Source organism: Carassius auratus, chromosome 3 (assembly GCF_003368295.1).
Source record: "Carassius auratus strain Wakin chromosome 3, ASM336829v1, whole genome shotgun sequence".
NCBI classification, from domain to species: Eukaryota; Metazoa; Chordata; class Actinopteri; order Cypriniformes; family Cyprinidae; genus Carassius; species Carassius auratus.
The window spans coordinates 2284846-2305528 of NC_039245.1; the positions used below are offsets into that span (position 1 = coordinate 2284846).

At 40.1% G+C, this 20683-nt stretch overlaps 1 protein-coding gene across 2 annotated transcripts; it reads left to right on the plus strand.

Moving 5' to 3' along the window:
• The first annotated feature begins 7403 nt into the window (after positions 1 to 7403).
• On the plus strand, positions 7404 to 20499 carry LOC113043110 (lipopolysaccharide-induced tumor necrosis factor-alpha factor homolog). 2 transcript variants are annotated; one of them, XM_026202301.1, is made up of 5 exons: positions 7404 to 7531; positions 9344 to 9410; positions 9561 to 9671; positions 19174 to 19342; positions 19437 to 20499. In XM_026202301.1, exons 2-5 carry the CDS (start codon positions 9365 to 9367, stop codon positions 19549 to 19551), a joined length of 441 nt encoding a protein of 146 aa, XP_026058086.1. In that variant the 5' UTR covers positions 7404 to 7531; positions 9344 to 9364; the 3' UTR covers positions 19552 to 20499. The 2 variants fall into 2 exon arrangements, with proteins under 2 accessions (XP_026058086.1, XP_026058078.1); XM_026202293.1 differs by having other exon boundaries at positions 7429 to 7531; positions 9341 to 9410.
• The last annotated feature ends 184 nt before the right edge of the window (positions 20500 to 20683 follow it).

The window sequence follows — 20683 nt, forward strand, 5'->3', positions numbered from 1 at the left end:
TAAAATACTTGAAGAGGTCATGTTGCCCTATGCTGAAGAGGACATGCCCTTGAAATGGTTGTTTCAACAAGACAATGACCCAAAACACACTAGTAAACGGGCAAAGTCTTGGTTCCAAACCAACAAAATTAATGTTATGGAGTGGCCAGCCCAATCTCCAGACCTTAATCCAATTGAGAACTTGTGGGGTGATATCAAAAATGCTGTTTCTGAAGCAAAACCAAGAAATGTGAATGAATTGTGGAATGTTGTTAAAGAATCATGGAGTGGAATAACAGCTGAGAGGTGCCACAAGTTGGTTGACTCCATTCCACACAGATGTCAAGCAGTTTTAAAAAACTGTGGTCATACAACTAAATATTAGTTTAGTGATTCACAGGATTGCTAAATCCCAGAAAAAAAAAATGTTTGTACAAAATAGTTTTGAGTTTGTACAGTCAAAGGTAGACACTGCTATTTTTTTGAACACACCTCTTTCAACTAATTGCCCAATTGCACAGCCTTAAGAGCGTGCATATCATGAATGCTGGGTCTTGTTTGTTTTCTGACAATCTACTGAACCTACTGGTAACATGTTTGCCACGTAGCAATAAAAAATATACTAAAAACCTTGATTATTCTGGTTAGTCACATTGTACTGCTATTATTTTGAACAATACTGTACACACATATATATATATATATATACATATATGCTTTTGAATGGTATAGTGTATTATGTAACAAAAGCTTTTTATTTCATAAATGCTGATCTTTGGATCTTTCTATTCATTAAAGAATACTATAAAAAATATGTTCTCAACTGATTTAAATATTAATAATAATAATAATTTAAAAGGTTTCTTGAGCAGAATATCAGCACATTATAATGATTTCTGAGAGATCATGTGACACTGCAGTCTGCATTGATGATGCTGAAAATGCAGCTTTGTTCACAGCAATCAATTACATTTTAAAATATATTCTAATAGAAAGCAGTTATTTTGAATTGTAAAATTTTCACAACATTACTTCTTTTGCTGTACTTTGGATCAAATAAAAGCAGGCTTGGTGAGAAGAAGAGACTTCTTTATAAAATATAAAATATCTTACTGTTCAAAAACCGTTCACTGGTATACAATTGTTATACGGTAATGTTTATAAATATACATATATATACTTCTGAAATGATGCCTTTGGCCCCACATGCATCTGGTCTACATCATCCAGGCTGAGCACTGCTCCTCTCGGCACACCTTTGCCAGAGACTACTTCCCCAGGGCTCAGGCTACTAGTCCACAGTACAAAGCCAGCCAGTCCACCCACAAATGCTACAGCTTCATCAAAATTCCCTACAATCGAATCCTGCTCCTGTCCCAGGACCATAGAGCTCCCAGGAGGGATCTCATAGCCTTTCTGGAACTTGGATTCAGTAGATATGAGATGACGGTCTAAATAATACCCAAAACTGCCTTCAGTGGAGGACCAGATGATGCATAATTGATGGCAGTGGCCAACCAGGATATTTTGTAAAGATAATTCATGATACGCTGGATCTCCGATCACAAAAGCATAATGCCCAGCATTCTAGAAAACCGGCCATAGAGAACAAGCAAGGGTTTCCAGTGCTGCTGCTGCGTGTCTCTCTCTCTCTCTCTCTCTCTCTCTCTCTCTCTGTCTGTCTCTGTCTCTCTCGCTCTCTCTCTCTCTCTCTCTGGACTCGTGTCACATGCGTTGGCTGTCCCCGCCTGGTGTTGTACTTGCCTGTTTGGATTCTTGGGGATTCTGAGCAAATATTTTTTTCAATGACAGAAAATTACACTTGGTAAACAGTGTCATTAAGGTTTTCAGTCTAAACTGTGGATACAAATTCATTTCGATTTCATTTTCACACGCAACACCACTAGAGTTCTCTAAATACTTACTTTTGGCTTCACTCTTTGGGGTTTAAATATTTGGGATTTTGTGTCGAAGTGAAAGCTGAAAAAGTTTCTCTTCAGTCTGAACTGTTGGTTGTATGGTGCTCTGCCAGAGTTGCTGTTTTCTGTGTCTTATTGTGTATGTCTGTGGTTGTTCGGTGGGCCCAGAATACAATCTATCTCTCATTCTGTATTACTTAGACTTCGGTTTAGGCTGGACATGCCTCAAGACTACACCTTATTGCTTCCTGATAGAATTGAGAGGATCTAATCCTTCTTCCTTAGAAGCTGAAATGATCTTGAACAACCCTTGCATCTGACTCTCCAACTTCATTATCTGGGTCTGATGCCTTTTGAGCAAGGCCTAAAGGTCCCGCATTCCATGTTGAACCTGATTCTTGAAGGACTCCAAAGAGCCAATATGACTTTGCTGCTTCCGGATCCTGCGGGACAAGTCAGACAACCCTGTTCTCTGCTTTTGGATTTGTCTAAGGTTGAGATGGTTGTTCTCCCTCAGACCTCTCATCATGTTCGCCAGGCTCGAGACAAGCCTCTTGGTCTCTTTCTGTAGACTCATAGTCCAGGATTTGAGGGAATTCAGGCTGTGATCTGTTTCCTTGAATGCACGGTGCTCCCTGGAGATCTTCTCAAACTGCCGACTCAAAACTTGGAATTCCGAGTCTATGTTATTTGAAATGTTGTCGTTTTCAGCAATGCACAGAAGATGGGTGAAGGTCATCTGTTGAAATCTTTTAAACTGGGATTGGAGGAATCATATTAGAGATACATGCAATGGGATATTTTTGAGACAGTGTTTAAACACAAACCTGCTGATTTAGGCTCCTCAGTCTTTGGTTTAAGGGTTTATATGTCTCAGTCGGTGCTCCTCTCCAGGTCCAGGTCACAGGCATTAGCAGGAAGATTATCACAAGGAAAAAAAAACCTTCTGCTGGCCTTTCTGGTCATGGTCTCTTCAGGTCCTTTACAGGGTCACCGTTTTTTTAGTTTATTTGACAGGGACCGTGCACAGTTCAAGCCCTGTACCAGAGTTAGCTGTAAAGCTAATTTACATCTGTGGTCCCTGGGCAAGGAAGATAAAAAAAAAGAAGAACAATGTAGACAATACTTTTAAAACAGATAAAAACAAACAACATGTGACAAACAGTACTCACATATAAACCAAAACCCAGATAATACACATTCCATGGATAAATTACCACATAATTGATTCGCTTTCAGACAAGTTTTTAAGGATATTTTAAAACTGTGAAAGCTTTCACAGTCTCTATTATATCTGTAGTAGAAAGGTGGAACTTAATTCCACCTTTCTACCACAGAAAAAGAAAAAGCTGATTGTCCAAATTTTGTCTTTCTAAACTGGGTGTAACAGTCACCTCTTACAGAAGACCCTTGTTTTCTCTGCAAAATGACACACATTGTTTGAGTGGGGGTGGTGCAAGATCATGGATCAATTTATACATCAGGCACATGTCTGCAAAACAGAGAAAACTATCAAAGGTTAATAAATTGTATTTTTTATGATGGTGCAATGGTGATAGTTTAAATAACTTGATCTAATATTTTTGAAAAATTCAAACAGTTTGTGTAGGTGTACACCTCCTATCCTTGGATGCCTGAATAAGATTTATTTTTTTTTGCTGCATCGGCCGATAGGGAAATTAAAACATGACTAAATGGATTTCACATACCCCAAACAGAAATCTCCAAGCAAAAACTCACATACACAAAAACACGGATGGACAGGCGATCTTAAACCTTTTTGAAATTGTTTTTAAAAATATGATTTGAACTTGTCATATATCAATTTTTAATCATTAAATTGTTTTCTATACACATTAAATCTGTCTGTATATAACATATAATCTGTGAGTACATAATGTGAAAAAAAAACCAGCACGGACAAGTTTGAGCCAAATGTATAGGTGCAGCTCCCTCTGCAGTCAAGAGGTGGTAAAGTTACTGAGGATCTGGCAAACTGCACTCAGATATGCAGTCATGGATCATTTTTCTGAATTTGTTGATGCATTCTTTGTGCGGCCAGCGCCCACAACAACCTGATAAGATTACCAATCCTAACTAAATGAAGTAAATCAAATAAATGATTGAATAATGGCTAAAGAAAAAAATTGTTCAAGGTTGAAACACATGTAATGCTATGTGTTTGAAAGTGGTTGTTCTGTTGTTGTGTTTTTGTTAAAGACACAGTAGAAACAGAAACAGAAAACATGGGGGTTTGAAAGAGCACTAGAACTGAGGCAATGTTGAATATGAGAACAATGCACGCATCGGTCTGTTCCTGAATAAAAACAATGTGCCATAAACGGATATGATCAAGTTAGGTTAAGCTAGTTAATTTCCAGATATTTCTGTTGTTTTGCTCACAAGCAGTTTTGGTTTGCACTGTGAATTACTATCAGGGTCTTACTCTATTCAGAATTTATTTTACAATATTTACAGACTCTTGCACTGTGAGAATATGAGAATATAGTATAATAACTGATTCTACAAATGCAAAATAAGTTTTAAAATGCAAAACTAAAATAATTTTCTTTGGTACAATTAACAGTTCATTCTTAATCCTTAAATCAAATAGATTTTTTGATATTTTTATATTCCCTGCATTATCTCTGCATCCCTTTTAAACAAATTACATTACAACTGTACATACTTAGACCACAAAAGGTCTACCACCATGCTTTACAGGCATCAGTGTCCTCCTCATCACACTATAAGAAAACAATCTGCAGAAAATTAAAAAAAAAAAGGTACTGGTAATTTTCCTTTAACCCTAAAACACAACACAATGCAGTGCATAATTCAAAATACAGGGAAAACACTGGGCCTTATTTTTTACTGATTTTTCTTAGCGTGCAGGTCTTCTTGGTACACCTCTCTTGTTGGAATGTATTATTGTGTTAATACCCTGGCTGTCATTCCATGGTTTATGGAAACTGCACACACTAATCTCTTCTTCTTGGTTTTCTATTAGCAACCATACCCTGCAGGACCACATCTTGATGCATGATGACTTTCTCAAGCACTTCAGAAGATCTGAATCTGCTCAGTAAGGAAGTGACTACCAGATGCCAACTTTTTGTGTTTCCACTGCGTTTACTTGACTTTATCCACTCTAGTTTCTTATTATATTTTTATGAAGCACTGAACACCTTGAAAATCCAGTTTGGTATGCTATTGCATGCTGTCTTGTCTCGCTTCTGCAAAATATAGCAATCATCTGAGGAAGGAAGTCTCTTTTATTTCTTGGATTTTTGTTTTCAAAACCCTGCATCAACAGCAATAGAGACATAAATGTTCAATAATAATTTCTTGTGAATAATAATTTCTAAAATTTTCCAAAGGTTTTTGGAATCTGTTCCAAATATATACAGGTGCATCTCAATAAATTAGAATTTCGTGGAAAAGTTCATTTATTTCAGTAATTCAACTCAAATTGTGAAACTCGTGTATTAGATAAAACCAGTGCACACAGACTGAAGTAGTTTAAGTCACTGGTTCTTTTGCTGGCCAGTCAGGTACACCAACACCATGGTCATTTAACCAACTTTTGGTGCTTTTGGCAGTGTGGGCTGGTGCCAGATCCTGCTGGAAAATGAAATCAGCATCTTCAAAAAGCTGGTCAGCAGAAGGAAGCATGAAGTGCTCCAAAATTTCTTGATAAACAGGTGCAGTGAATTTGGTTTTCAAAAACACAATGGATCAACACCAGCAGATGACATTGCACCCCAAATCATCACAGACTGTGGAAACTAAACACTGGACTTCAGTTTAATCAGTGGACTCTTTAGCCCAAGACATCTCTGATGTTGTCTGTGGTTCAGGAGTTGCTCAACTAGAGGAATACAACAACTGTAGCAAAATTCTTTGACATGTCTGTATGCCTTGAGCCCAGCCTCAGTCCATTGCTTGTGAAGTTATGAATGTCTTTACTGTTGCTTTTGATCAATGTATTGCATTATTGCTGCCTAAAAGTATCCATTTATTTTTACAAAACCTTGGTAGTGTATATATTGCACATATTTACAAAGAGTTTAGTTACATGATGATGACGTGCAGATAACCATAGGGCACACTCTTCCAGCGCACATCCATAGGAAATGGGCAGACCAAGACAGCATAAGAAAATATTACAGGCCCGAGAAACCAGACATCTCACTATATTTATTCTATTTTTTTCTGTACATCATCAGCAGAAAGTTTGCAACCTTTCCTGGAATGTGGAACAGAGAATGTTTGGTGGAATGCTGCCGGACGAGCTAAACCGCAGTCGAAGGAGTGTCACACAAAGAGACGCAGCTGAGAAGCCGAGCCCACTCTCATGATATCAGCAGCATGCACTCTTCCACTCCCTGCCACACCTGGACAGCACATGAAGTCAAAACCTCCCCGGCAGCTCATCTTAATCTTAATTACTTCTTTGCCACTAGCACTTGTAGGGACATTTATCGCTTAAGAAATCTATGTCTAAGTAAGTTTAATTGCTGATGTGATGATGGCATGCTACTTGTTACAAAGATTCAACCTCAGACTAGACCGATATCTTAAACTTTAAAAAAGTTGGAGTCTGAAAAATGTGAAACATCCTTACTATATCTAGTTAGTTTCAAGAAAGGATTTCCGATTTCAACGTTTCAGACCACCGTAACGGGATGTTAAACGTGAACACTTCTCATAATTCACACCGAAGACTTACAAACACAATTAAACTCAAACATGATTCACAGTGAAGACATATTTTGGTGATTTTCACATGTTTTATAATCACTCATTATAAGCTACAAGAACTCACCTTGACAGTAATCACACATCTTCTATTAAACATTTTGGCAACAATAAGCTTCAACTTGTTAACATTCATTAAAGCAATGAACAAACCAGCATTTAATCATCTAGGTAAATGGTCATTTATAAAGATACCATTGTTCATTGTTAATTTTCATTTATACAACTTGCATTAGTATATGTATAAGTTAACATCACCTGAACAGACTCTTATTGTAAGAGTCAAACTTTTATTGTATGTTTATGTTGTCGAGAGACACCAGGTTTAAGTCTTAAGATTTAAGGGGGTCACAATGACACTAACATTACTTTATCAACATTCAAATATACTAGGGGACAGCTGTCAAAAGGCTTTTTTGAAGCTATTCTCAATTTAATACACAAGGCCAAAGACAGTCAAATCAATCTCAGCAAAACACTAGAGTAACGGAGTCACACAACTTCAGTTTAGTTCTGATTCGGCTACCATATTTTCTGGCCAACTTCACATTATAGCAGAAAACTCTTTAAGGTGTGAAAAGTGAAAACCAGACACCTGCTAGAACAGTACACTTCAGTCCAAATGTAGTATGTTTATATTCATATAAGCTGCCATTGACTGCTATCAGCAAAACTGGTTATTCAGAGACGTTTTCAATGACAGATGTGGAATGAATACAACCTTCTTCCTGTTTCTGTCACAACAGCATTCATAAAAGGTGACAGCATATTTTAATGTAGGTGGGTGGAGTAGTCGAGTGATTCTGAAAAGCTTGTAAACGCAATAGAAACTGGTTTCAGTCTAACCATCGGCCACAGCCTCAACAAGACAGGTAAGAAAGCTCGCTGTACACAAAACTTTACTAACTAGACTGTCTGAAGTTTTGGAGTGCTTATGGAATTAGGTTTAAGATAAGGATGTAAGAATGAGCTCAAAACAATTAAACAGTTTGGCACTGCTGTTTGTATTACTTTCATGGTTTTAATCTTGAATTGTTTGTTGAATTTAATTAGAACTCTGAATGACAAACGTTCAGGAACTGCTGATTAAGATTATTTATTATGATTTAAAGGCTGATTTGTTTCCAATCAGAAGACCATATAAGTTTAAAAAATGTTATGCATTGTTCAGAAAATGTCCTTGTTATAGATTACGGTATTGCTGTAATATAAGAAAAATATAATAAGAAATCTTATATCTTTAAAGAAAGAGAAAAAGCTAATTTTCTTGAGCAATTTATTAAATTAAATATCATTTACTTTTATTAATTTAGCAGAAACTTTTATCCAAAGTGATTTAGAAATGATGATTACAAATCATCTTAAGGAGGCAATAACAAGAGAAGTGCTAATAATACAGTTAAAAACATATTTTCTGGGATAGTACAAGACAGAACAGAGAGGGATTTAAGAAACAGATGAAGCTTAAAATAAGACTTACATTTTTTTTATTAAATGTAAATTACAAATTTTGAGGCCTTGTTTTGATTCGAGTGTTAAGCTTTGTTATGCTGAATAGCAGGAGATAAAATGCATTATTTAAGAAAAAAAGAAAGTGCAGTGAATGCGATGATCAAAGCCGACCAATGAATGGTGCTTTTTGACTTTGTGTGCTTTTGCTTTAGTAGAACAGTTGACGTATTTTACGTTTCCAGGTCACCTCCTATTGATCCACACCTAAACATAATCAAAATAACTTTACACTAACATATGAAATATACATTTGGTGGAAATATTTTGTGTTCTAGTGTTGATCTGATATTTTTACTCCAGAAATCTTGTCTAGGAGTGAAAATGAGCTCATTTAAGAAAAATAACAAATGACAAACAAATGTTTGTCAATAACAAATGTCCCTGTCGCTCAGTGGTAGAGCATTGTGTTAGCAGCACAAAAGGTTGTGGGTTCAGTTCCCAGGGAGAACACATACTGGTAAAAAAATGTATCGCTTGAATGCACTATAAGTTGCTTTGGATAAAAGTGTCTGCATTAATTAAATGACAATAATGTCGTAATTCCTAACACAGTTGCTGGAGCTTGTGTGTGTTTGGTCTATACTACATAAAAATCATATTGTTGTAGAAATTGTCAGTTTAACCAGCTCCTATCTTCCATGAGCATTAGGGTCTATTAATCAAGTATTAGTACCGCAGCCGAAAATGCGGCAGAGCAACATTCCATTTCTATCTTTGGGTGGACATCTATATCAATCAGGGCTTGTAACACTATCACCTTTTTGTTAACTAAGGCGTTTACCCTACCATATAATCATAGAAATAAATGCCATATGACTGTTTTATTCAAAACAAAGTCTTTTATACAAAACAAGTCTGAGCTCCAGGAAGTTGGCAGCTACACATATATTGATGATTACTGAGCCGGAAAAAAGAGAAAACGAGTGTTCAGTTTACTTCACTGAAAAAGTGAGGGCTGACATGGCATTGCCCTTTGAAGGTGTTCTGCCCATTTCAGCATCTTTACTGAGAATTTTCTTATGTATTTACTTACCAGTAACAGATAATTCAAGTTACCAGTGCGTAATCACATTTGTAAACAATATGCTGCACAGAAGTCATTTTAGCCCTTTTAGCATATGAAAATATATAGTAAAACATCACATATACAGACTTTTATTTTGTCCCAGCTGTTTACACCCACCAAAGACAGAATGAGTGCTGACGGAACTGGAGACCCACCTCCGTATGTCATACCAGGTAAGTCAATTATCATTGTTTTGAATGGCTCATAATAATGGAAAAACAATCAAGCCAGTGTGTGAGTGACGTAAATCTGGAATTCTGAAATAGTTAGCTATATTTCAGAAATATAAATGTTCTCTGTATCTTTTTGCTTGGCATCAACAGTAGAGGGTGCCAATGGCTCCAACGTCAAGGTCTACCATGTGCACACTCCATTCAGCCCACAAAGCTCGACTATCGACGATTCTCGAACCCAGATGCAATCAGCCAGACCTGGTGAGTCTGTCACCTGTCATTTATCTTTGGAAAACTATCAGTTGTAAAGACCACGCGGAAAGAATTGCCCATGTTTTGCTTGAGAATATTAGGATTGTAGCCTACTGTACACTATATCGGTCGATTATATTGCTTTTATGCAACATTTAAATAAAACTAAAGTGTGTAGGGTTTATGGAAGCCTTTTTCTTTCACAGTTAAAAACAATAATAGAATCTCAAGTTTATAACACTATTCAGACTTTATTTCTCACAGTTCTGAGTTTATCTTGTACGTTGATGTCTCGCTATTCTGATTTCCCCTCAGATATCGGAGTTTAAATCTCATAATTCTGAGTTTGTATCTCGCAGTTTTGACTTTCCCCCCTCCTCAGGGCTTGGGCGTCGTGACGTCATTACTTGGCGTGGCCGCCGTGTTGATGGCCTCCTTTACTGCTACTCGGACTACTGCGCAGTGTTTAGATTAGATTAGATTAGATTAGATTAGATTCAACTTTATTTTCACTGCACATGTAGGTACAAGGCAACGAAATGCAGTTAGCATCTAACCAGAAGTGCAATACGCAGTAAGTACAGAATAAAGGTCTATAATATGTACAATAACTATACAGGTAAGTATTATGGACATAATTTACAGATATCAAATACTATAAGCACAATATACAGATAGGTGTACTATGAACATACTATACAGATGGGCTATGTAAAAGTGTATGTACACTATAGGCAGAACTATGAACATAATTTACAGTATTGCAATGGACAGTAAAGTGCATAGAAAAACAAATATTTCAATGTGCAAATGGATTATACAGTGTTCCTGGATGAACAGACAGTAGTGCAAGTAATAACAAGTTACTTTTTGCTTGTTGTGAGTAAAATAAATAAATCAGAGTGTTGAAGAGGGGGAGGAGTCTATGTGTGTGGTGTGGGGGGTGTTGAGGGGTGTCAGAGGGCAGAGTTCAGCAAGGAGACAGCTTTAGGGAAAAAGCCCTGGTGTCCCTGTGAGTCGTTGGCCAGTTTTCACCACCCTCTGCAGTGCCTTGCGGTCAGCCACTGAGCAGTTCCCATACCAGACTGTGATGCAACTGGTCAGGATGCTCTCAATCGCACACCGGTAGAAGTTCACTAGGATGGCTGAAGAAAGCTGGTTCTTCTTCAGTGTCCTGAGGAAGAAAAGGCGCTGGTGAGCCTTTTTGATGAGGCTGGAGGTGTTTGTAGTCCAGGACAGGTCCTCCGAGATGGTGGTTCCCAGGAACTTGAAGCTGGAGACACGTTCAACAACCATCCCGTTAATGTGGATGGGGTCATGCGTGCTTCCTTTCTTCTTCCTGAAGTCCACAATGAGCTCCTTGGTCTTATTGGTGTTAAGGAGCAGGTTATTGTCAGCGCACCATGTGGCCAGGTGCTGTACCTCTTCCCTGTAGGCAGTCTCATCGTTGTCACTGATGAGGCCAATCACCGTGGTGTCATCTGCAAACTTAATGATGGAGTTGGATCCATGCACAGGCTTGCAGTCGTGGGTGTAAAGGGAGTAGAGGAATGGGCTCAGCACACAGCCCTGTGGTACGCCAGTGTTAGGTGTGATGGTGGTGGAGTGGTTGTGGCCTGACTGAACATGCTGAGGCCTGTTGGTCAGAAAGTCCATAATCCAGTTGCAGAGGGAGGTGTTAATGTCCAGGTCTCCAAGTTTTGTGGTCAGCTTGGAGGGAATGACGGTGTTAAATGCTGAACTGAAGTCAACAAACAACATCCTAACATTCGTGTTATTATGGTCCAGGTGTGTGAGTGCAGAGTGCAGCACTGTGCATACTGCATCCTCTGTGCTCCTATTTCTGCGATAGGCAAATTGGTGTGGGTCCAGTGTGGGTGGGAGGCAGTCTTTGAGATGTGCTAGGACCAGTCGCTCGAAGCACTTCATAATGATGGGTGTGAGTGCTACGGGGCGATAGTCATTGAGGCACGTTGGGGAGGAGTGTTTTGGTACTGGCACAATGGATGTGGACTTAAAACATGTAGGCACAGTTGCTTGGATGAGGGACATGTTGAAAATGTCTGTGAAGACCCCTGCAAGCTGCTCTGCACATGCCCTAAGCACACGTCCAGGAATGCCATCAGGGCCAGCAGCCTTGCGTGAGTTGATCCGGCTCAGTGCAGTGTGGACATCTGTGGAGGTGAGTTTGAGAGGTTGGTGGTCTGAAGAGGCTGAGATTTTGGTGGCCGTCTCCTTGCTGTCGCTGTTGAAGCGAGCATAAAAGTCATTTAGCTCGTTAAGGAAGGAGACGTCCGTGACTGTTGGTGTGGAGTTGCTTGACTTGTAGTCACTGATGATCTGGATGCCCTGCCACATGCGTCGGGGGTCAGAGTTGGAAAAGTGTTCCTCTACCTTCAGCTTGTAGCAGTACTTCGCCTTTTTGATGCCCCTTTTCAGGTTAGCCCTGGATTTACTGTAGGCCTGAGCGTCGTCTGACCTGAAAGCGGTGTTGCGGGCTTTCAGCAGAACTCGCACCTCCTTGTTCATCCATGGCTTCTGATTAGGGTATGTTGTTATCTGTTTTTCTGTTGTTACACTGTCAATGGTGGAGTTGATGTGATCCAGTACAGAGGAGGTGTAGATATCAATGTCCGTGTGAGAGCCACAGGCAGCCTGTGAAGCAAACATACTCCAGTCAGTGTGTTGAAACCTGTCTTGAAGTAAAGAGTCAGCTCCAGTTGGCCACACTTTGATGGTCCTCACCAAAGTTTAGACATACTCCCTCTCATCATTGTGTCTTAATTTGATTAATTAAAAATATATTTCAACCATGGTAAACCGTTGCTGTATTGTGGGGTGTAACAGCGCAACATATAATCGCCATGGGGAAAATAAAATGAGAATGGATTAACTTTCCACCGCTTTCCTGCTTGAAGGGGCGACCACGGAGACCATAACATCTGAATATTAATTTATATAGCTTAAGTCAACATTGAAAATAAGCGAAATTTCCTGGGTTACTCATCCAAAATACGGGTAATTTCAACATTAATCTTTCTGTTGCCCTCCCCCTGCTGACATGAAAAAATTCGTAATACAAGACTGCTGCATTAACTAACGTTAAGCGATTTGTGATGCTAGGTCTGACATGACTGCTTACAGATTGGCGTGAAATCGTGCTCTCACAACAACCACGCTATCTTAAAAAGCCCAACATCACGCTAAGGTTGCTTTCAAGTAAGCAAAAGGATGCTTTGAAAACATCTGTTCGCTGGAATGGCAAGAAGTAGCAACAGGACAACAGCACAGAGACTTGACAGGGCTGATGGAGGGGCTAACAGGATATTTTACAGGAAAATACTAAAACGGAAAGACAGCAGGAAAAGAGCTCAAATACATGAGAACCCCGGAAAAAACGAGAGGGTTGACAGCTACTAACTACACTTTTGAAACAGTTAAAAGTCCATGTGTGAATGGTTAGCACTAACAGTTACTAAACTAGCAGCTAGGTAGAGCACAGCTTACCTTTGTCCGGATTACTGTATAACCTTAGTGTTTGTCGGCTTTATGATCTGCAGCTCCTGAACCCATCCATTTGTGAACTGTACATGAGACTCCAATGACTTATAGCTTCGGAACTATTCTGAAGTGTAGGCGCTCACAAAACAAACAAGGTAGCCAAAGATATCTGTAATGCAAAAGTGCGGCAGCAAATCGTCATTGGTACTCCACTATTTGTTGGGAATTTCATATCAATCCAAACCGTTAATTGTGCCGATTTTGTCCACATATCGGTCTCTGGCATACCTATTTAGCATATCCCTATAAATCCCACAACCTTTTAGCGATTTTAACATCTTTTTTCTTTCTCCCAACTTTGCTTCTTCTCGTTCAACTTGCTGTATGTTTACATTCGCGAGGCTATCAACATGGCTGCCATGTCCCAGAATGCAACGCGGCGCCCAAGCCCTATTCTTGGTTTCCCTTTCATAGGTCACTTCGATGCTCCGGTGACGTCACAGGTATAGGAACACCCCTCAGTGTATACCTGGGTGCCGCGCGCTATTTCGCTCAGATTTCATTCCTTCAGGGAAGTGAATCATCTGTGCCCTAGGAATCATCTTGCGTTCTCAGCGGTTTCTATGAGCAGTGCTAACTCCTCTTCGTGGACGCAATGAATTTTCGAAAATGTAAGGAACCGTGTACCAGGTTCATCACAAAGGGAGACTCACATGACAGGTGCATAGTATGTTTAGGCTTACATCACGCACAGGCGGCGCTTAGCGGCCTTTCTTCTTGTCCCCACTGTGATGGCCTGCGGCTCAGAGTACTGCGCTCAAGGGTGGAAGTATTTTCTAATGTCGCCCCCCTGTCTAACCCCCGTCATGTCACTTCTGCGACTGCCGAGGCACCGCACGAGGCGATAGCTTGGGGTGACACATGCGACATGGATTTTGAGGACAGCGCAGCGCTGGAATTTTCTCCACGTCGCTCGCTCTCCCCTACCCTGGTGCAGGAAAAGAGCTTTATTGAACCAGTCGTCTTCTCTAACAAGGATTTTCAGCGTACACCGGAGGCATGCAATGACATCTCCTTCGGTTGTGGACGTTATGACGAAAACATTTTATCCACTGCGGCCGACGCCAGCTCTCTCCCTCCTAGTGGACAGGAGAAGCACGTTTCCCCCTCCTACAGTGAGCTGTTAGATGTGGTTTCTCGCGCGGTGGGTAAACTGGGACTGGACTGGGAGGTTGAGAGGACCTTCATCTAAGCTGGACGACCATTTCTTAACCAGTCGTACACCTGTGCAGCCCCGAAGGCCCTTGCCTTTTTTCCCGGTCCTCCACCAAGAAGTTTTGAGGTCCTGGAAACAGCCGTACTCGGCGCGTATCACTAACGCTGCGGATTTCGCCACCATTTATGATATGGCGAACCATGGCTATGCAGCGATGCCTCCAGTGGAAGAGACTCTCGTCAAGCTTCATTGGAAAATCCTACATGGCCGCTGGCCAGGCGGCTGCTTCGCTCCACTCTATGGCGGTCCTTCAGGCCTACCAAGCGGAGATCTTAAAGGTGCTACCAAACACACTGCTCGAGCGGTAGGCCGTTCCATGGCTGGTTTGATTACAGTCGAGCGCCACCTTTGGCTTAATCTCACCGATATCAAAGAAAAGGACAAGTCTTTTCTTATGGACGCCCCCGTTTCTAAGGACGGTTTGTTCAGAGAGGCTGTCACTTCGGTGGTGGAAAAATTTTGAGCAGCGAAACAGCAATCAGCCACCTTCCGCCAGCTGATTCCTCGCAGGCCCAGGGAGGTTGAATGCCGGCAGGGCCGCGTTCTCGCTCAACCTCCTCTCAGCGCCAGTGAGTTGCCTCTCGGGAAGAGCCTTCACATATGGCGCCCCCTTGTAAGGATTGGGGTCCTAAGGTTTTTCCACCAGCTCACCAGCGACAACGGAAGAGGTTAAACCTGAGCTCGACGGCTAATGCCTCTCGTTCTCGGGCCCCGAATAGCAGCTCCTGATGTTCTAGCTGCTTGCCAGGGACTGTGCCCTCCCAAGGGCTCAGTCGATTGCTTCATGCGTGCGTCGCTTCAAAGCGGGTCGCACAGTGAGGGTGAGCTTGTGCCTCAGACTTTTAGGTCTAATGGCAGCGGCATCCCCCAAAATCAGTCTGAGATTACTTCACATGCGCCCTTTTTGAATTATCAGGGAGGATTACGTTCTTGCCCCCTGTGCAGGCTGGCAAGAAATATTCTTCTTTGGTCTCAGAACAAATTCCTGTCGATCCGAGCGGTTCATGTCCCCGGACGTTTGAACCAGTGTTAATTTTGACACGACATTTTAATTTAGTTTTAGTCTTAGTCTTTTGACTATAATTCTTTTTAGTTTTAGTCAAGTTTTAGTCATCTGATTTGTTTTAATTTTAGTCTTATTTTAGTCGACTAAAATTGCTTGGTATTTTAGTCGACTAAAATTGCTTGGTATTTTAGTCGACTAAAATTGCTTGGTATTTTAGTCGACTAAAATAAGACTAAAATCAATAACAGATTTACTAGACAATATTTTACAGCTGGTATAGGAAACAAACTTTACCAAAATATATAAAACACAAATTCAACTTTATTTCAACACAACTGTGTCTTTATTTCGATTGAAAAGCTTTTATGCAGCAACAAACACTGTCATGATAATGTAAACAATAACTAGCTGCCAATTGACCATCAATAAAAGAAAAATAAAGTTAGGTCCAGGACCTTAAAGTTTACAGCTGAGCTGAACAATAAGTGCATACATTTAAAGTAAATATTTAATAAGTTGGCAGCTAGGTGGATAAAAAAAGTAACAAGATTTTATAAGGTATTCATTTGTCTAGCAATATTGTATGTTTTAAATACTACAATATTGCTAGATTAGTATGTATAATGATAGGATGTGAACATTCATGTTTCACATGACTAATATAGAAATATTTGTGATATTGTCAACAAGTAGAACATTATAAAATATACTAAACATTAGTATTAATCAAATGTATTTATCATAATATTACGTATTAGTATTGTGCTCTCATCTAATTTGAAGAAGGGGCTATTTTACAGTACTTTCAGTTCGTAATATTTAATGCTACAACATCTACGCACTGCACTATTCAAATTTTGCTTAGCTCAATAAACAAAAGAACATCGTTGTGAAATTATATTTGAGAAAATGTCCGGGTGGCTCGTCTGTAAATGTCTTTTCAAATTGGTTGTGTTCTTGCCACGAATGAGCGCTCTGCGTGCTTTACACTTTGTTTTGTTTTGTTCGTCGTCAAACGTGAAGTGAGCTGTGGACATTTTGTCGCTCTTTTAGACAGTAGGGACTTTAAGCAACAGCTGCGAATGGAACGGCTACAGCGACCGGAAGTTTGCCGTCACACCGCTGTAGCCAAGAACGTAAAAGTCACTAAGCAACGGTAAAACAGAACAGCGCAACGGAGCATTAATTCATTTATTGAGATCCAAAAAAATATATAATTTAAAAAAGCAAGAGAAGGATTGCTTTGGGCGTTAAATGACAATCTTTTGTCAGATGAGGAGTTTTTAATATTGTATGATGTAAATAAGTCTAAAAACATAACATTTATTTACCTAACTTCTCACGTTGTAGCGACTCTGGCAAATCAGCTGTTCTCCCGTAGTAGACCGTTAAATTAGAACGTCACAAAGTAGCAGTTAAATTCGCGCAGGCGCAATACAACGCCAGAATGGCGTTGCCGTTCCACCAGAGGCTGTTGCTTAAAGTCCCTATCACCTCTTCGAATGCCGACTTCCCGGGAGCTCATAAAAACTGAAAACCTTCGCTTCACGTCTCAATAAGTCAGGCTCTGATTGGTTCTCTTCTCTCATGCAGTCTGTTCTGTTTTGCCGGTTCTTTTGCTCATTCCTCGCATCTCTCCCGTCTGCTGATTTGATTTTCGTCACAGTCTATTTTCGTCTCGTCCTTTATTCGTTGACGATAATGTCAATCAATTTAGTCATAGTTTTAGTCTCCATCAGTGCCTTCTATTTTAGTTTTCGTTTCGTTTTCGTCAGCAAAAATATATTCGTGACGAAAATAATGACGAAAATATTTAGTCAACGAAATTAACACTGGTTTGAACTTCGAAGTGGATTTGCTATCCAGACAGATTCTGGAGCAAGGGGAATGGAGATTGCACCCCCAAACAGTGAACCTCTTATGGCAGATTTTTGGAGAAGCAAGAGTGGACTTATTCGCGTCACACATGATAACGCATTGCCCGCTATGGTTCTCCCTATACCTTCCATCGCCCCTGGGCTTGGATGCGTTAGCTCACAATTGGCCCAAGACCAGCTTGTGTGCTTTTCCCCCGATTCGTTTAATTCCAGCGGTATTATCCAGGATATGGCTGGACAGAGTGGAACAGCTGCTGCTGGTGACTCTGAAAGATTACGTGGCAGCCATTTCAGCTAAACACGAATATATAGACGGTGCCTCAGTTGGCCGTCATACGCTGGTTTCTCGTTTTATACAGGATGTGCGAGGGCTGAGGCCGCCCTGTGCGAGTTCCTTCATGGGATTTATCTTTTGTGTTACAAGGTTTATCAGGGCATCTGTTTGAGCCCCTGGAAACTATACCGGATAAAATCTTGACTCTAGAGACAGTTCTTCTTATGGCTTTATCCTCCCTCAAGAGAGTTGGGGATTTACAGGCTCTTTCCGTCTCACCCTCGTGCATGGAATTTGCACCGGGCTCTGTGAAGGTATTGTTGCAACCGAGGCCTAATTATGTCCCTAAGGTCACTTCTAACCCCTTTCGTTTTCAACAAGTTGTCTTGGAGGCTTTACCCCCTGCTGAGATGGGGTCAGGGGATCTAAGTCTTTGCCCTGTCAGAGCACTCAAGACTTATGTTGATCGAACAGCCCCATGGCGTGAGTCTGACCAACTGTTTGTCTGTTTTGGACATAAGAAAAAAGGCCATGCTGTCACAAAACAACGCATGTCCCATTGGCTGGTGGAAGCAATATCTTTAGCCTATGAGGCGCGCGGACTTGCTTCGCCCTTAGGAATTAGAGCTCATTCCACGAGAGCAGTGGCTTTTTCACAAGCTTTTCTCAGTGGATCTTCTATGGATGATATCTGTGCTGCGGCAGGATGGTCCTCTCCTAACACATTTATCAAGTCCTACAGTCTGAATGTGAGGATGGCTCCTGGCTCCCGGGTTCTCTCCGCTTGAGCAGATGCTTCCTTGGATCCCAGTTGTCAGGTACGTCAGGCGTTATGGTGTAGCGTTCCCATACCGGTGACGTCAACGCAGCATCGAAGTGACCTATGAAAGGGAAAATCTCGGTTATGTATGTAACCATGGTTCACTGAATAGGGAACGAGATGCTGCGGTCCTGGCCGTTCCATACCTTGATAGCATTCTTCATCTTCAGTTCATTAAATCTCAGTGAAATAGCGCGTGGCACCCAGTTATACGATGCGTGCGTATGCGTAGGGGTGGTGCCAAGCGCTATTTGGCCAATAGGATTGGCGGGATGTTAGAGGGCTTCAGACATTCGTCACACCGAGGGGTGTTCCCATACCGGTGACATCACCGCAGCATCTCGTTCCCTTTTTTAGGGAACCATGGTTACATACATAACCTAGATGTTAAATCGCTTTAAATGGGTGCTTAATCTTGCGAAAGGAAGGATCTGTCTGAGACAACTGACAATTATGAGGGGAAAAAAGTAAGATTTGCAAGATGGCAATTTGGAATTGTGAGAAATTAAGTCAGAATTATTAGATAAAAAGTCGTATTTACCTTCATTCCGTGGTTGAGCAAACACATATACAAGACATTAGGCTACTTGTGAAACTTTGTGTCAATCAAGGCTTCCTGTCTACAATGACCCTCTAGTGATGTAGCTACTAAATATAAGATAGATGACACACTATTGGATAATTTTTTTTATAATGGTTAACAAAGATCAGAGATTAAAAACAAAAACACTTACTAAAACACATTCTTCTCCTGTAGTTCAGTCAACAGAAGCCAAAAATAAATTTGTCAGCTATGAATCATATGAGCTGGGTCGCAATCCAGGAATGGCCACCTGCACAAGCTGCCAACAGCAGGTCTTAACCAATGTCACCTACAAAGTGGGAGTTTACGCCTGGTTGATGTGCTTACTCTTCATCCTGTGCGGGTAAGAGTCCATTTAAATTTGCAGCTAAAAAATAAAAATCAAAAATCAAATCTTGTGCGGATTATCAAAGCCAAACCGTCTGCCTCTTTTCCAGGTTTGTTTTGTGCTGCTGTCTGATTCCATTCTTCATGAAGTTTTTCAAAGACGTCTATCACACATGCCCTAAATGCAATAAGATCCTGCACATTGAAAAGAAGCAATGTTGCTAACCCTTCCCAAACTTTAACACCACTCATGTATTTGTGTGGCACCTTACACCATATGAAGGACTGGAGGACACTTTCGGGCCAACACAGATGTCATCTAATACAAACTTGCTTGTATAAACTAAAGCTTTGCAATCTTTTTCTTTATTATTACATTATATTACGTATACAAATACATTACACTCTCAAATGAACATGAATACTCATTGTTTTGATTGTATATCTATAAAGGACTCAGGGTTAAAGCTTCGGAGTGTTGAGGAGTTTGTGGAACCAAAGATTAGATTTTTATATCACGATGTAAATATCAGTGATTCTGGCATTAACTGGTTTCACAAAGAACCTTTAACATGCATGGAAACTTTCCAGTTGGACAAAGGGAAAAAAATTTGTTTAGATTATTAAAATTAGAAAATGAAAGTGTTAAAATGAAGGTTTTTTTGTGCATGGTTGTGCATTTAGATATGTTTTTTTTTTTTTTAAACACGGTGTAGAAAACCTGGATATACGAGGTGTCTTCATTTGAAAGTATGATTTCTAGAACTTAATTTCTTTTTTAAAATAAACGATAGACCTTTTTGTAGTTGTGTCAATACCTAATAAATTCTATTGGGAAAAACCTGTAAAAAAAAAATATATATATATATATATATATATCTCCTGGGAAAAAGTCATGGGGTCTTTGAATATTACTGTGGGCACTGGGAGGCTTTGGAGTCTAAAGGTTGAGAACACTTAACTTAGGACTAACAAGATCTTTTAATTAAAATAATGGAAATCGTACTTTCAAAACTCACTTTTTTAATTACCACATTACTAAAGCGGACTTACTGATTAGCATTTTTTCACTTCTGTAAGTAGTCTGAATTTTTAGAAAGTCAAAAATGTCATAATGTGCATCTAAATGGAACCGTCATAATAAAACTGAAATGTGTCTGTGCAATACCTTAATGAGAACTCTGCATACTGTTTTTACACACTGAAATCTTCACATTACAAAACACTGTCTAATCACAATTCTCCAAGGGCCATGGTTGTAGCTTTTATAGAAAATTTTATTCAACATACATTTTCCAGCAAAAAGGCAATATACAGGAAGAGTTTTCATACACTGCTGCTACACAGAGGAATTAGA

What these genes read in the sequence shown, in the direction of transcription:
- LOC113043110 (XM_026202301.1), top strand. Translation starts at nt 9,365, where the DNA reads ATGAGTGCTGACGGAACTGGAGACCCACCTCCGTATGTCATACCAG. An exon ending in ACCTCCGTATGTCATACCAG is followed by an intron (nt 9,411 to 9,560) that starts GTAAGTCAATTA and finishes TGGCATCAACAG; the next exon opens with TAGAGGGTGCCAATGGCTCC. An exon ending in GATGCAATCAGCCAGACCTG is followed by an intron (nt 9,672 to 19,173) that starts GTGAGTCTGTCA and finishes CTTCTCCTGTAG; the next exon opens with TTCAGTCAACAGAAGCCAAA.